At 42.7% G+C, this 18144-nt stretch overlaps 1 protein-coding gene across 1 annotated transcript in view; it reads right to left on the reverse strand.

The window, feature by feature from the left end:
• Window positions 1-18144, reverse strand: part of TRANK1 (tetratricopeptide repeat and ankyrin repeat containing 1) — a 150777-nt gene that overhangs the window by 106640 nt on the left and 25993 nt on the right. The window contains exon 3 of the mRNA XM_069730314.1: window positions 896-1022. Within this exon, the coding sequence (XP_069586415.1) occupies window positions 896-1022 (127 nt within the window). The remainder of the gene's footprint in view (window positions 1-895; window positions 1023-18144) is intronic.

Genomic DNA, 18144 nt, shown 5'->3' on the forward strand with positions numbered 1-18144 from the left:
AACCCACACAAGCTTTAATCTATTTAAGCCAAAAATCTCTTAAAACAAATCCATTTTAAAGTAAAATTATGACAGATTTCAGTTAAGTTACTTGTTTGTTCATTTAAAAATTGAAAAAATACAAAACGCAGAAGTGGTTGGAAGAATTGGTGATCTGACTGACAGCTTTAGGGGACACAAAGAGAAGAAGGGTTGAGGGGAACAAATGCTGTGAAACACATTAGATCGGTTTGCAGGAGAGGAGACATGGCTGACCAAGAGCAGAACAGCCAGCTAAAACATATCCTTCACTGTTTCATCCCACCTTTGTTTGTATGCCCAATTATTCCTTTCCCAAGACACACTACCAGTAAGGCCATCCTCATGTAGCCCAAATTAAATACAGAGCATCAATTTCCTACTATATGACTCTCAAGAAGACTCACCAATATCAGAGCCTGCCAGAAAATGCGCTGCAAAAGCGCCCCATGAAAAGGCCAGAATACACAGCAATGTCAAAACGATATTGCTGTGCACATGTTCGGTCTTAAATCGCATCTTTTAACCACTTCAGGGATCGGAAAATCTGAAGCAGTTAAAAAAAAAGAGTGACATGTTAATTATTCAGGCGCTCAGAATCGCCTGCTCTCTGTGCTCCAAGGAACAGAGTAAAGAGGCCAACAGCAGAGGCGCCAAAAGAATGGCAGCAAAACCACCTTAGAAAAATGAGCACCGCCATTTCCTGAAGTGACTTCACCTGGGAAACCTCAGTGGCTGCACCGGCTCCTATAAGATGCTGTGCACACATAGCCTTACAGAACGTTTCTCATTAACAGGGACATTACATTTGTTATAGTCCAAGTTTTTTCTCAGCGATCCAATCAGTACAACGCCGGTAGTCAGCCTGAAAGCTCACCTTCACAAAAGATGGACACAACTGTATACTTTTCTCTGCGGATACAAATGCTTCTGCCCATTGCTGAAGTTTAAATAGGGCGTTGGCCCGGTTGTTCCAAAGTATGGCCATTTCTTCTGTAAAATCTCTGGAATAAAAAAGTCAGGAGAACATGTGACTCTTTGATCGCAAATAAGGTACCAGACGCAGGTCTGAATTACCGATACTGTACGACACGGACATGCACCTCACATAAGAAATGGATGGAATATCATTTCTGCCCAAAGGTATCCTCCAGTGTTGAGACTGCCACTGGGTAACTACACTGGCATGACTGCAAAGATGTCCCTCTAAATGACCTTGCAACATTGATGTTAGGGGCCATGAGGGCACCCAGATAGTAGTCTGTGTGTACATGGCCAAGGTGCACCTGCGAAAGGCTAACTTCACACAGGCATAGAAAGAAATCATCCAATTTAGATCTTTATACAGCAGCAGAGAATAAAGTTTGCAAAACACAGTTTCCTAGGTTTAACAACGCTTTGATAAAGGTTCAATAACAACAGTATATTTGTAAAAATTGGATGCTATAGGCTTGATCAATATAGGATCTGATTTTTTTTAAATTTTGGCTCAATCATAAGGAGAGTCGCATCCGAAATTTGGTCTGTGCAAAAGAACAAAAAAACAAAACAAACAACCTGTTATCTGAACTGTACTAACGACTTCCATTGGACCGAGCTTTTACCACGGACAGAAGCCAGACTGAAAATACAGTTATGTGAACTTAGACATTCAGCCACGTGATCGTCCCCATGATCAGGAATAGCAACGCTGCGTTCTAACTGCCGCACTTGTCAGTACAAGCGGATTCACTACAAGTAATTAGATTCAATTGGTCAAAATCTGTAGAGGAGACTATAGAATCTCAGCTACAGAAATGGGCATGCTGCGGCGTGTAGATCCGCACTGCGGGTGAGTTTACACAGCGGTAAATAGAAGCACAGTGCGCTATTTCCTCATCCACTGTGCTTCTCAAGTGCAATGCCGCAGCATTTCGCACACAGTGCTAGTGCTACTCCTGATTGTGGCCACATAGCATTAGAATTCCCAGAAAATGGACACATTTCTCTCTAGACGACCACCTACCACTGTGTGCGACCACAAAGATAACACAGAATACAATCCAACTAGATCTCTTTGCACCTAAATGTAAGAGAAACTTCCAGGAAATTAAACACAATGTAAATAGAAAAGTTGATTTTTTTTTTTTTTTTTGCAATTTAACCCCTTAACCCCCAAGGCCGTTTGCACCTTCATGACCAAGCCAAATTTTACAATTCTGACCAGTGTCATTTTATGACATAATAACTCTGGAACGCTGCAATGGATCCCACTGATTCTGAGGTTGTTTTTTCGTGACATATTGTACTTCATGAGAGTGGTAACATTTATTTGATATGAATTACGGTTGTTTGTGAAAACAACCCTGGAAATTTGGCAAATAAATTCAAACTTTAAATTCTTATGTCCTCAAATCAGAGAGTTAGGTCACACAAAATCTACTATATAAAGCTGAATGTGTGTATGTGTGTACGTGTGTATGTATGTCCGGGATTGGCATCTGCACCGTCGCAGCTACAGCCACAAAATTTTGCACAGTCACACGTCTGGACCCCGAGAGCGTCATAGGCTATGTTGTGAGGCGAAATTTTAACCCCGCACATTCCAATTCACCAAACAATTTTGCCCCTATCTACATAATGGGGAAAAAAGTGAAAGGAAAAGTGTTGGAGGCGTTGAAGCTACAGCCACAAAATTTTGCACAGTCACACGTCATGACATGCAGGTATATACTATATACAGGAGGAGATGACACACAGATATATACTATATACAGGGGAGATGACACACAGGTATATACTATATACAGGAGGAGATTTCATACAGGTATATACTATATATAGAAGGAGATGACATTCAGGTATATACTATATATAGGGGAGATGACACACAGCAGGTATATAATATATACAGGGGAGATGACATACAGGTATATACTATATACAGGAGATGACATACAGATGTATACTATATATAAGGGAGATGACAAACATGTATATCCTGAGGTGATGAGGTGAAAATGAGAGGTGTGAGGTGAAAATGAAAAGGTGTGAGTGCAAAATGAGAGGAGTGAGGAAAAATAATGGAGTGATCAGAAAATGACAGATGTGAGGTTGAATTGACAAGTGTTAGGGGGGAATGAGAGATGTGAGGGAGAAAATGAGAGATGTGATTGGGAAAATGAGAGGCGTGATGGGAAAATAAGAGAAGTGACGTGCTATAACTAACCACAGATATTTACTATGCCCAGGCAACGCCGGGCTCTTCAGCTAGTCTAATATATAAAGCTGAATGTGTGTGTGTGTGTGTGTGTGTGTATGTATGTATGTATGTCCGGGATTGGCATCTGCACCGTCGCAGCTACAGCCACAAAATTTTGCACAATCACACGTCTGAACCCCGAGAGCGTCATAGGCTATGTTGTGAGGTGAAATTTCAACCCCGCGCGTTCCAATTCACCAAACAATTTTGCCCCTATCTACATAATGGGGAAAAAAGTGAAAGGAAAAGTGTTGGAGGCGTCGCAGCTACAGCCACAAAATTTTGCACAGTCACACATCTGGACCCTGAGAGTATCATAGGCTATGTTGTGAGGTGAAATTTTAACCCCGCGCTTTCCAATTCACCAAACAATTTTGCCCCTATCTACATAATGGGGAAAAGTGAAAGGAAAAGTGTTGGAGGCAAATTGACAGCTGCCAGATGTGAACAAGGGGGACTTAAAGAATGAGAGCGATGGCGCCAAAGAGTATATACCGTACAGTTGCTATGGTGGGGCCCCGACATGGGATACTCACCACACACCGGGATATGAACACACACATAAAATGCGCCACAAACTACCACGTGCTTGAACACATATACCACCCTCAGGACACATTTCACCACACATACACCAACCTCGCCACATAAAAGTCGAAACACAAAAGTCGCCGCTCAAAACTCGCCGCGCGCAAAACTCGCCACATGCAAAAATTAGGCTCACGCAAAACTCGCCACAAGTGCAAAACTCACCTCATGGAAAACTCGCCACACGCAAAACTTGCATACGTGGAAAAATTGCCACATGCACAAAAGTTGCAACACATGCAAAAGTTGCCTCACACAAAACTTGCACATACTCAAAACGCACCACACATAAAACTCGCCACGCGCAAAACTCGCCATGCGCAAAACTTGCTGCACACAACTTGCTACACTAACCTGTCATGCAACTCGACACAAAAAGTTGCTACACGCATGTTGCCACACAAAACTCATCTAACAAAAGTCGCTACATGCATGTCGCCACACGCAACTCAACAAACACAACTTGACAAACGAAACTCGCCCTAAAACACACACAAGTCTGGTATTATCCTTCAAAAATAAAAATCTGATTAATTTAGCAGACAAACTACAAGAGCAACAAATGTACCATATAGGAAATACGGCAGCTGTCAGTCACATGACCTGTCTATTATGTGTATGTGTGAGCTAATATATACTGCCAGGGGGAGGGCTTCCTGTTGGCGGGGGATTAATCAGGCTGCCAATTTAGCTTACAAATACTGAGGTAAAAATACTGAGCAAATAACGTGTGAACGAGGTCTAATACTGGAGGAGATGACACACAGGTATATACTATATACAGGAGAGATGACACACAGGTACATACTATATACAGGAGGAGATGACATACAGGTACATACTATATACAGGAGGAGATGACATACAGGTACATACTATATACAGGAGGAGATGACACAGGTATATACTATATACAGGAAGAGATGACACAGGTATATACTATATACAGAAGGAGATGACATACAGGTATATGCTATATATAGAAGATGACATACAGGTATATACTATATACAGGAGGAGATGACACAGATATATACTATATACAAGGGAGATGACACACGTATATACTATATACAGGAGGAGATGACATACAGGTATATACTATATATAGAAGGAGATGACATACAGGTATATACTATATACAGGGGAGATGACACAAAGCAGGTATATACTATAGACAGGGGAGATGACATACAGGTATATGCTATATACAGGAGAGGACATACAGGTGTATACTATATATAAGGGAGATGACAAACATGTATATACTGATGTGAAAATGAGAGGTGTGAGGTGAAAATGAAAAGGTGTGAGTGCAAAATGAGAGGAGTGAGGGAAAATAGTGGAGTGATTGGAAAATGACAGATGTGAGGTCTAAATGACAAGTGTTAGGGGGGAATGAGAGGAGTGAGGGAGAAAATGAGAGGTGTGAGGGAGAAAATGAGAGATGTGAGGGGGAAAATGAAAGATGTGATTGGGAAAATGAGAGGCGTGATGGGAAAATAAGAGACGTGAGGTGCTATAACTAACCACAGATATTTACTATGCCCAGGCAACACCGGGCTCTTCAGCTAGTAGTTAATAAATAACATTTCCCACAAGTCTACTTTGCATCAGCACAATATTTGGAACAATTTCTGTGTTGTTAAGAAGTTAAAAGCTAACCAGAGATTTCTAATTTTTACAACAAAATTACAAAAAACATTTTTTTTAGTGACCACATCACATTTGGAGTGACTGACGTATCTGTGTGACAGAAAATACCCCATTCAAGAAGTTTATTAACCACTAGATGGTGGCCTGATTCTAACGCTTAAGGGAATTCTAGAATATGTATGTCCACGTAGTATATTGCCCAGCGACATAGTATATTGCCCAGCCACGTAGTATATTGCCCAGCCACATAGTATATTGCCCAGCCACGTAGTATATTGCCCAGCCACGTAGTATATTGCCCAGTCACGTAGTATATTGCCCAGCCACGTAGTATATTGCCCAGCCACGTAGTATATTGCCCAGCCACGTAGTATATTGCCCAGTCACGTGGTATATTGCCCAGTCACGTGGTATATTGCCCAGCCACGTGGTATATTGCCCAGCCACGTAGTATATTGCCCAGTGACGTAGTATATTGCCCAACCACATACTATATTCCCCAGCCACGTAGTATATTGTCCAGCCACGTAGTATATTGCCCAGGCACGTAGTATATTGCCCAGTCATGTAGTATATTGCCCAGTCACGTAGTATACAGCACAGAGCCACGCAGTATATTGCCCAGCCACGTAGTATATTGGCCAGTCATGTAGTATATTGCCCAGCTACATAGTATATTGCCCAGCCACGTATGTCACAGGTTAAAAAATAAAAAATAAGCATATACTCACCTTCCAAGGGCCCCTTGTAGTTCGGTCACATGACCGTGACGTCATGGCAGGTCCTTCTCGTGCAGGACCTGCGATGATCTCGCGGTCACATGACCGTGACGTCATGGCAGGTCCTTCTCCCATACCATCCTTGGCACCGGAACCTACCGCTTGCATGGAGCGGTCACCGAAGCGTCGCGAAATGATTTTTTATTTTTTTTAAATTATTTTTAACATTAGATGTTTTTACTATTGACGCTGCATAGGCATCATCAATAGTAAAAACTTGGTCACACAGGGTTAATAGTAGCGGTAACGGAGTGAGTTACCAGCGGCATAACGCGGTCCGTTACCGCTGGCATTAACCCTGTGTGAGCAGTGACTGCGGGGATTATGGAGCGGGCGCCGACTGCAGGGGAGGGACTAATCGGACTGTGGCAGTCGCTGATTGATCGCGGCAGCCATGACAGGCAGCTGGCGAGACCAATCAGCGACTTGGATTCCATGACAGACAGAGGCCGCGACCAATGAATATCTGTGACAGACAGAGGGACAGACAGAAAAACGGAAGTGACCCTTAGACAATTATATAGTAGATTCGGAAGCTTCACAGGAACTGAAGCAATGCAGAAGGAAAAAAATAAACATTTAACTTTTTTTCACTAAAATTATACTTTAGACCCCAATTTTTTTTCTATTTTCACAAGGGTAACAGGAAAAAGTGGTCCCCCAAATTTGCAGTACAATTTTTCCTGAACATGCAGATACCCCATACGTGGGGGAAACCACGGTTTGGGTGCATGGTAGGGATTGGAAGGAGCGCCATTTGACTTTTTAAAAGTAAAATTTGTTTGAATCATTAGCGGTCACCATGTTGTGTCTGGAGAGCCCCTGATGTGAAAAACTCCCACAAGTGACACCATTTCGGAAACTAGACCATTCAAGAAACTTATCTAGATGTGTGGTGAGCACTTTGAACTCGCAACTCTTACAGCATCGATCATAGGCTGGACATCTAATTGCCTGAATCACTGAGAAACGCTGCGATTGGTGGTTCAGAATTGAACCGCCAATCCCAGCAATTGTAGTTGTGGCGGAACATTGTCGTCCCTCGAGACATCGACTCCATGTGGTTTGTGGTAAGATGGTGGCGGAACTTTAATGTGATCACCACGACTGTGGTCGCTATGCCGCATTAAAAATATGACATATCCATACGTCCAAGGTCGTTAAGTGCCAGGCGACCTGGATGTATGGATAAGTCCGAGGTTGTAAAGGGGTCAGAGTGAAAATAAATGCACATAGAGACAGACAATCTTGTGAGCAAGGAATGGAGTCTTTATATAGAGCTATTCACTGATTTTTAGAGGGAAATCTTTAGCCAAAAAAAAATAAAATATATATATATATATATATATATATATATATATATATATATATATATATATACAGTTAAAAACTATTTTAACCCCTCTGTGACCTTAGACGTACTATCCCGTCGAGGTGCCCTGGGCTTATCTGACCCTGGACGGGATAGTACGTCATAGCCGATCGGCCGCGCTCACGGGGGGAGCGCGGCCGATCGCGGCCGGGTGTCAGCTGCTTATCGCAGCTGACATCCGGCACTATGTGCCAGGAGCGGTCACGGACCGCCCCCGGCACATTAACCCCTGGCACACCGTGATCAAAGATGATCGCGATGTGCCGGCGGTGCAGGGAAGCACCGCGCAGGGAGGGGGCTCCCTGCGGGCTTCCCTGAGCCCCCCGCAGCAACGCGATGTGATCGCGTTGCTGCGAGGGTCTCCTCACCTCCCTCCCTGCTCGAGCCCCGGATCCAAGATGGCCGCGGATCCGGGTCCTGCAGGGAGGGAGGTGGCTTCACAGAGCCTGCTTAGAGCAGGCACTGTGAAGGCTGCAGCGCTGCATGTCAGATCAGTGATCTGACAGAGTGCTGTGCAAACTGTCAGATCACTGATCTGTGATGTCCCCCCCTGGGACAAAGTAAAAAAGTAAAAAAAAATTTTTCCAAATGTGTAAAAAAAATAAAAAAAATATTCCAAAATAATGAAAAAAAAAAAATATATATTATTCCCATAAATACATTTCTTCATCTAAATAAAAAAAAAAAACCAATAAAAGTACACATATTTAGTATCGCCGCGTCCGTAACGACCCGACCTATAAAACTGTCCCACTAGTTAACCCCTTCAGTAAACACCGTAAGAAAAAAAAAAAAAAAACGAGGCAAAAAACAACGCTTTATTATCATACCGCCGAACAAAAAGTGGAATAACACGCGATCAAAAGGACAGATATAAATAACCATGGTACCGCTGAAAGCATCATATTGTCCCGCAAAAAAAGAGCCGCCATACAGCATCATCAGCAAAAAAATAAAAAAGTTATAGTCCTGAGAATAAAGCGATGCAAAAATAATTATTTTTTCTGTAAAATAGTTTTTATCGTATAAAAGCACCAAACCATAAAAAAATGATATAAATGAGGTATCGCTGTAATCGTACTGACCCGAAGAATAAAACTGATTTATCAATTTTACCAAACGCGGAACGGTATAAACGCCTCCCCCAATAGAAATTCATGAATAGCTGGCTTTTGGTCATTCTTCCTCACAAAAATCGGAATAAAAAGCGATAAAAAAATGTCACGTGCCCAAAAATGTTTTCAATAAAAACGTCAACTCGTCCCGCAAAAAACAAGACCTCACATGACTCTGTGGACCAAAATATGGAAAAATTATAGCTCTCAAAATGTGGTATTGCAAAAAATATTTTTTGCAATAAAAAGGGTCTTTCAGTGTGTGACGGCTGCCAATCATAAAAATCCGCTAAAAAACTCGCTATAAAAGTAAATCAAACCCCCCTTCATCACCCCCTTAGTTAGGGAAAAATAAAAAAAAATGTATTTATTTCCATTTTCCCATTAGGGCTAGGGTTAGGGCTAGGGCTAGGGTTAGGGCTAGGGTTAGGGCTAGGGTTAGGGCTAGGGTTAGGGTTAGGGCTAGGGTTAGGGCTAGGGTTAGGGCTAGGGTTAGGGTTAGGGCTAGGGTTAGGGCTAGGGTTAGGGCTAGGGTTAGGGCTAGGGTTGGGGCTACAGTTAGGGTTGGGGCTAAAGTTAGGGTTAGGGTTTAGATTACATTTACAGTTGGGAATAGGGTTGGGATTAGGGTTAGGGGTGTGTCAGGGTTAGAGGTGTGGTTAGGGTTACCGTTGGAATTAGGGTTAGGGGTGTGTTTAGATTAGGGTTTCAGTTATAATTGGGGGGTTTCCACTGTTTCGGCACATCAGGGGCTCTCCAAACACGACATGGCGTCCGATCTCAATTCCAGCCAATTCTGCGTTGAAAAAGTAAAACAGTGCTCCTTCCCTTCCGAGCTCTCCTGTGTGCCCAAACAGGGGTTTACCCCAACATATGGGGTATCAGCGTACTCAGGACAAATTGGACAACAACTTTTGTGGACCAATTTCTCCTGTTACCCTTGGGAAAATACAAAACTGGGGGCTAAAAAATAATTTTTGTGGGAAAACAAAAAGATTTTTTATTTTCACGGCTCTGCGTTATAAACTATAGTGAAACACTTGGGGGTTCAAAGTTCTCACAACACATCTAGATAAGTTCATTGAGGGGTCTAGTTTCCAATATGGGGTCACTTGTGGGGGGTTTCTACTGTTTAGGTACATTAGGGGCTCTGCAAACGCAATGTGACGCCTGCAGACCAATCCATCTAAGTCTGCATTCCAAATGATGCTCCTTCCCTTCCGAGCCCTCCCATGCGCCCAAACGGTGGTTCCCCCCCACATATCGGGTATCAGCGTACTCAGGACAAATTGGACAACAACATTTAGGGTCCAATTTCTCCTGCTAACCTTGGAAAAATACAAAACTGGGGGCTAAAATATAATTTTTGTGGAAAAAAAAATATTTTTTATTTGCATGGCTCTGCGTTATAAACTGTAGTGAAATACTTGGGGGTTCAAAGCTCTCACAACACATCAAGATGAGTTCTTTAGGGGGTCTACTTTCCAAAATGGTGTCACTTGTGGGGGGTTTCTACTGTTTAGGTACATTAGGGGCTCTGCAAACGCAATGTGACGCCTGCAGACCATTCCATCTAAGTCTGCATTCCAAATGGCGCTCCTTCCCTTCCGAACCCTCCCATGCGCCCAAACGGTGGTTCCCCCCCACATATGGGGTATCAGCGTACTCAGGACAAATTGGACAACAACTTTTGGGGTCCAATTTCTCCTGTTACCCTAGGGAAAATACAAAACTGGGGGCTAAAAAATAATTTTTGTGGGAAAAAAATTTTGTTTTATTTTTATGGCTCTGCATTATAAACTTCTGTGAAGCCCTTGGTGGGTCAAAGTGCTCACCACACATCCAGATAAGTTCCTTAGGGGGTCTACTTTCCAAAATGGTGTCACTTGTGGGGGGTTTCAATGTTTAGGCACATCAGTGGCTCTCCAAACGCAACATGGCGTCCCATCTCAATTCCTGTCAATTTTGCATTGAAAAGTCAAATAGCGCTCCTTCCCTTCCGAGCTCTCCCATGCGCCCAAACAGTGGTTTACTGCCACATATGGGGTATCAGCGTACTCAGGACAAATTGGACAACAACTTTTTGGGTCCAATTTCTCCTGTTACCCTTGGTAAAATAAAACAAATTGGAGCTGAAGTAAATTTTTTGTGTAAAAAAGTTAAATGTTCATTTTTATTTAAACATTCCAAAAATTCCTATTAAACACCTGAAGGGTTAATAAACTTCTTGAATGTGGTTTTGAGCACCTTGAGGGGTGCAGTTTTTAGAATGGTGTCACACTTGGGCATTTTCTATCATATAGACCCCTCAAAATGACTTCAAATGAGACGTGGTCCCTAAAAAAAAATGGTGTTGTAAAAATGAGAAATTGCTGGTCAACTTTTAACCCTTATAACTCCCTAACAAAAAAAAAAAATTGGTTCCAAAATTATGCTGATGTAAAGGAGACATGTGGGAAATGTTACTTATTAAGTATTTTGTGTGACATATCTCTGTGATTTAATTGCATAAAAATTCAAAGTTTGAAAATTGCGAAATTTTCGCCAAATTTCCGTTTTTTTCACAAATAAACGCAGGTACTATCAAAGAAATTTTACCACTATCATGAAGTACAATATGTCACGAGAAAACAATGTCAGAATCACCAGGATCCGTTGAAGCGTTTCGGAGTTATAACCTCATAAAGGGACAGTGGTCAGAATTGTAAAAATTGGCCTGGTCATTAACGTGCAAACCACCCTTGGGGGTAAAGGGGTTAAACATGTGCAAGGAGCACTGGGCGAGATTACAGGTGAGTCACTGTGCCGTTTATGCTGACAGATGAATAAGTAGGCAGCTGCAGGGCGAATATGCAGTGACTTGAAAATCTATTCATACCCTATAGACTTTTACAATTTTTTAACGTTATGCCCAGAAATGTAAATGTCTTTTATTGGGATTTTATATGATATACCAACAGAAAGTAGCAAGTATTTGTGGAGTGTAAATGAAATGATACATGGTTTTCTAAATATTTTCTAAATGTGAAAATTGCAATGTGCATTTGTATTTAGCCCCCTGTAGTCTGATATCCCTAAATAAAATCCTGCGCGACCAATTGCCTCCAGGAGTCACATACTAGTAAGCTGAGTCCAACTGTGTGCAATTTATTCTCAGTATAACTACAGGTGTTATGTGAAGGCCTCGGAGGTCAGGGATAACATTATGGAGAAGAGTAGAACAGGGTTAGGTTTTAAGAAAAAATTTGCTCAAGCAGTGAACATCTCATGGAGCACTGTTCAATCTATCATCCAAAAATCAAAGGAGTATAGCACAACTGCAAACCTAGAACATGGCTGTCCACCTAAACTCTATGAAGAAGCTGCAGAGATCCACAGCTCAGGTGGGAGAACCTTTCGACAGGACAACTATTAGTCGTGTACTCCACATATCTAGTCTTTATTGAAGAGCGGCAAGAAGAAAGTAATTTTTATAATCAAACCATAAGAAGTCCAGTTTGCAATTTTCAAAAAGCCATGGAGGGAACACAGGTAACATGTGTTAGGCTATGTGCACACGTTGCGGATTAGGCTTTGGAATTTCTGGTGCCGACTATGCCTCTCCTGGCAGAAAAAGCACCTGCGGATTGGACGCGTTTTTTTGTGCAGTTCCGCAGCGTTTTTTGTGCGTTTTTTTGTGGATTTGCTGCGTTTTTTACCCCTGCGGTTTTCTATAATGGAATGGGTACAAAAACGCTGCAGATTCGCAAAAAAGAAGTGACATGCTACTTCTTTTAAACCGCAGCGGATTTTCCGCAAAGTGTGCGCAGCATTTTTTTTTCTCATTGATTTACACTGTACTGTAATTCAATTGCGGATCTGCAGCGTTTCTGCACCGCAAAAAACGCTGCGGATCCGCAGAGAGTCCGCAACGTGTGCACATACCCTAAGAATGTGCTCTGGCACACTATCTGTGGCGGAAAACTAACACTGCACATCACCCTGAAAACACCATCCCCACTGTTCCATAAAGTGGTGGCAGCATCGTGCTATGAGGATGCTTTTCTTCAGCAGGGAAAGGGAAGCTGGTCAGCATATTCATCTGTTTGAAAGGCCCAGTCACAGTCCAGACCTAAATCCCATTGAAAATCTGTGAGAAGACTTGAAAATTGCTGTTCAGATGCTCTCCATCCAATCTCACCGAGCTACAGATAGTTTGCAAAGAACAATGAACAAAATGTCAGACTCTAGTTGAGTAAAGCTGTAGTGTTTTACTTCGACCTCTGAAAATCGAGACAAAATTGTGTATTTTTTTTTTTTACAGCCAAAATCAATAAAGGGCCAGGTGTAATGAACTTCATACAAGTAGTGACCCGGTCCAGATTGTGCATGTCCCTTTAAGTAACCCTAGACCATGAGTAGCCTCTGTATACTGCAACTCACTCCTGAGGCCTCTTTCACACTTCAGTCTTTTGGCGTCAGTCACTACCGACATAGTGACGGATTGACGGATCCGTCACAATTGTTGCGAAAACGGTTCTAACGGATCCGTTTTTTTGACGGATCCGTTACTTGGGGGTTGTCTGGGAGAAGTATCTACTTTTTGGAGCATGCGCAATTGAAAAAACGGATTGGGGCGACGGATCCGCCGAAAAAACGGTTGCGGCGGATCCGTCGCCCATAGGCGCCCATTCTATGGAATGGCGGACGCGACGGATCCGTCGCGATCCGCCATTTCGGCGTTGACAAAAAACGTTCCAATGTCCGTCTATTTTCAGAAAACGTCCGCCAAATGTCGACGGATCCGTCGCATGGCGGATGGAACGGACGACCATCCGTCACAATCCGTCACTAATGCAAGTCTATGGGAAAATAACGGATCCGTCAAAAAAAATGACGGATCCGTTATTTGAGGAAAATGGCGGTTTTAGACTGACGCCAAATAACTGAAGTGTGAAAGAGGCCTAAGTTATCCTCTTCCTGTTATATGGTTTAAATGAATCCAACACTCACTAATCTCATATATTCCGCAGGTATGTGTTTCAGTGTTCTATTAAGTGCACTTTTCCATTGCTGAGCTGCAGTACCATCTGCTTGTGAAATACATGATCTATATTATTCTCACAATGTACAATCTCACACAGAATTGGGTATAGATCCTATTGGACCCTGTCACCAAGTTTCAATAGGAGGAGCTTCCTGCAGACTCTGTCTAGACAAGTTGGGGATCTAAAAAGTTCCCTGGGGAGTCTGGTACAAGATGTGACCCAGAGCAGACCTCAGTTGAGGGGTCTCCTCACCCCTCCAGGCCCCATGCCTGGAGGTTCTTCCTTTTCTTAATCTTATTCATCTGAAGACATACAGCCAGTTCTAATGCCTAGGATTTTTCCCTTGGCTTCTACAGCCAAGATGGCTAAAGACTTACATTTTTCTTTTAACCTTGTGTCTTGGCTTGTCCGGATTTACCGATGCTTCTACAGCATTAGGTAGCACCAAAATGCACAGAAGAACCTATTGCCCCACGTGTTGAGGAAATTGAGGGTCTTCTGCCTCACCGCAAATTATCCGTTATTTACTTCAAGTATATTTCTGCACAGACCACAACAAGCTGTGAAAAGGATACAGGACTCCAAGTCTGTAAATACCCTGAATATATATCTTCTCTTCTACTCATATGCCCCCAAAAGACTTTGAACGCTCTTATAATTACTTGCAAGTACTGCTTGTAACTAATAACGGTTCTTAAAGCTCCAGAACTTCAATTCTGTATCAGAATCCAATCCTGAACTGTATTGGCCGTGGAAACTCCAATGTGAACTGTAAACCATTGCTACATGTCACATCTCCCCGTTCTGCTGAAGTAAAGCAGCTGTTATCCCCGAGACCTGTTGTCTGTGGTTATTCAATCGGCTGTGGACATTGCGTGGGGATGGATAACAGGGAACAGAGTAGCTCCATACCAGGGCACAGCCACACTTGTGCCTCATCTCCTACCAGTTAACCACAGAGATACTCAGTTTCTGAGCACATCTGTGGTTGGATGACACTGGAAGATAAACAAGGGTCTACCTAAATCTGAATTCACAGCTTAGAGCGGGGAATTGTTGTGTGACAAGTGATCTGTGCACTTGTGTGATATGGCTGATTTGCACACTGGGCTTGTGTGACTTGTCACACATGTTCGAAATAATGCTTTGCTTGTGTGACGCGCCTGTTGTATGTGCTGTGCTTGCCTTATGTATGCATTGTGCATTGTGGTTTGTGAAGCATGAATCAATGGCCCAGAGGCCATTGCCAAGCCTCTGGTTGCCATAGTAACCCATCACACTGCAGGGGTGCTGCAGTCTCCCTCTGTCTAACTCATTTGTGTCTACTCATTTGCGTGCGCAGATGGAGATCGCGGCGGCCATTTTCCTGAAGTTGAGATGCGAACTCGGCTTCAGGAAAATGGCCGCCGCGATCTCCATCTGCGCACGTGCGGCATCCCACGGCCATTTTCCTGAAGCCCCGGGCAGCAGAGGACTCCATATGCGCACGCGCGGCCTTAGGAAGATGGCCGCCCCCACAGATCATCAGGGAAATAGCGCCGATCGCGCGTTTTTTCTTCTCCTGCCCAGTGGATTCAGAAGATGGGCATGCGCAAACCACTACGCCACCAACGGAAATATATGCAAGATCTGGGGGAAGAACCAGCGATGTCGCCACGCCCATCTGACCTGACCAGCCTGATTGACAGGCGAAAACGGCGACTTTGGTAAGTTATTTCGGCAGCTTAGGGGTGGAATCAGGGTACACAAAATACACTATAGTAACGCTCAGCTCAGGCCCTATTTAACAGTATTTTTATCTCGTTCTGAAAAACCGGGGTGACAGGTTCCCTTTAAAGAGAATACAAAGTTACATTTATTAAATGTCAGTACACATATTAAAATAAGAATTACAAACGTACAATTAGACACACAGCCATCACACAGGTGTCAAAAGCCCCCAGAAGAATATGCGAAACGTGCGTAAGGGCTGGCAGTCCACTTCCACACTGCGACCACTATGGGCGAGGATCAATCTTTGGCTAATCCTTTTGACTAGTTGCTCTTAAAGTTATATATGCACCTTATTACTTGGTTTATTAGCCTTAAGAACTTGATTCCTCAGGTCGGAGTTTAATTTATCAGTGTGGATTCTGGACTTGTTACCGGTGTCCTTCCTGCTTTTGATACCCATGTGATGGCTGTGTGTGTCTGATTGTACATTTGTAATTTTTATTCTAATAGGTGTACTGACATTTATTAAATGTAATTTTGCATTCTCTTTAAGACAGTAGTTTTGGCTCCAATTTTTCGAATTTTGTAGGTTATTGTTGATAGTAGCATTTGAGACACCCAGCTGTAGATATCAGTCATGATCCTGTAGTTGATCGCACCAATACTGAAGCTGTACTGTGCGATAAGCACGACGTATATATCCATCATAGAGCACAAAGTGACGTGCTCAGGACTGATGTACGTCAAATAGTGTTAAAAGAATAATCACATGTCTATGATTTGTACGCAGCATGTGCAAACAAGCAGGATTAACTGTTCAGAGTGGTATCTCAAATACGGTATTTATTCTGCACATACCCAATATCCATCAGGAAGGTACAAATCAACTGGAGCAAGAAAATAGCACTTCATAGGTAATTTCCAATTACATGTTGAAACATAACAATTCTTTGTATTATTAAAGGGTGATGAATTTTACATTATACGCTGAACAGCACATTTAAAAATCTGCTGAAAAAAATGTAAATTTCAAGATCAGATCACATGAATGACAAACACATCATTATGTTATGTAGTGTAAACACGGTTTTTGTATATCCTGTGGAATTGAAAGCACAGAAAAACAAAGGGTAATAATAATTAAGAATCAGGAAAAGATGAAAAATGAAAAAAAAAAAATTGAAAAAAAGAAAAGTTGGCAGAATTTGAATCATTTGGGCCCCATTAAAAATGTACAAGTCCCCATCAACCTTGAGTTATTTACTACAAGTGCCATGTGGCAGAGGAGCCCAGGCCAGACAGCCCCTAGATGAGGCACTGGTTCTGGGAGTTTCTTCCCTGCGGAGTTACACTTCTCTTATTATATTTTGTACAAACACGAAGCTTTTTAATCCCTAACCAAATAGTACTGACAACTAGGCAGAGCTGACACTCTTATGTTTGCTTTTCCAGTTGTACCTAGTGTTCAGGGAATGTGTGTTATACTACCAGGCCTGTGACTAGTTATCATTGGGTGTCCTGTCCTTCCTATCTATTGTGCTAAATAAATGAAACCATGATATCTGTGATTCGATGTTTTATTCCAGACAAATCCATGTTTTTCTTATATGTAACTGAGCACTTTAGAACTATAAGCCGGACACAGATCTGCAGCACAGCAGAAGTGAACTTTGTCTGGTAACAAACATTTGCAGTAGAACTCCTCTCCCAGTGCTGTCAGCTCTGCTGCAGAGCTGTGCCTGATTATAACTAACAGTACAGCACAATGGAATCTTGTCTCATTACAAACAACAGGCACATTTGCGGTAGCACTCCTCTCCCAGTGCTGTCAGCTCTGCTGCAGAGCTGAAATCCAAAAAGAGAAAAACCGCACCCTATGTCCATACAGCTTCCATACGCATATTGGCGCAAGTCAATGCCAAGGGGTCCAGCCCGGCTGCAAGTCCATATCCCAGAATAGAAGAAAGACAGCGCCACAACGGTCAGTGATGAAGACCTTACGTGTTTAATCTGCCTCCTGCGGTGACGTTTCGGTACAATAACCTTTATCAAGCACAGTCACTGTGCTTGATAAAGGTTACTCTACCGAAACGTCGCCGCAGGAGGCAGATTAAACACGTAAGGTCTTCATCACTGACCGTTGTGGCGCTTTCTTCTATTCTGCTGCAGAGCTGGGCTTGATTATAACTAACACAGTACAGCACAATGGAATCTTGTCTCATTGCAAACAACGGTCACATTTGCAGGTGTCCTCTCACAGTGCTGTCAGCTCTGCTGCAGAGCTAGGCCTGATTATAACTAACAATGTACAGCACAATGGAATCTTGTCTCATTACAAACAACAGGCACATTTGCAGTTGTCCTCTCACAGTGCTGTCAGCTAAACCCCTTCCACCACAGTGGCTACTTGTGAAAATCAAGCTGAAGCACTGCTAGAAGGCTACAGCTGCAAATGTCTTTGCAATGAGACAAACTTCACTACTTCTGTAATGTGTTACGTCTCCATTTCACTGCAGAACTGTGTGTGATGACGAGAGCCAAGTATCAGTTATTACATGTCTCACATTGGTAACTTCTCCTTTATTTAACATGATCTCTGGCGGCAGATTGTCATGTAGATCAGTGTCCGACTCAT

Source organism: Ranitomeya imitator, chromosome 6 (assembly GCF_032444005.1).
Source record: "Ranitomeya imitator isolate aRanImi1 chromosome 6, aRanImi1.pri, whole genome shotgun sequence".
Classification (NCBI taxonomy): Eukaryota; Metazoa; Chordata; class Amphibia; order Anura; family Dendrobatidae; genus Ranitomeya; species Ranitomeya imitator.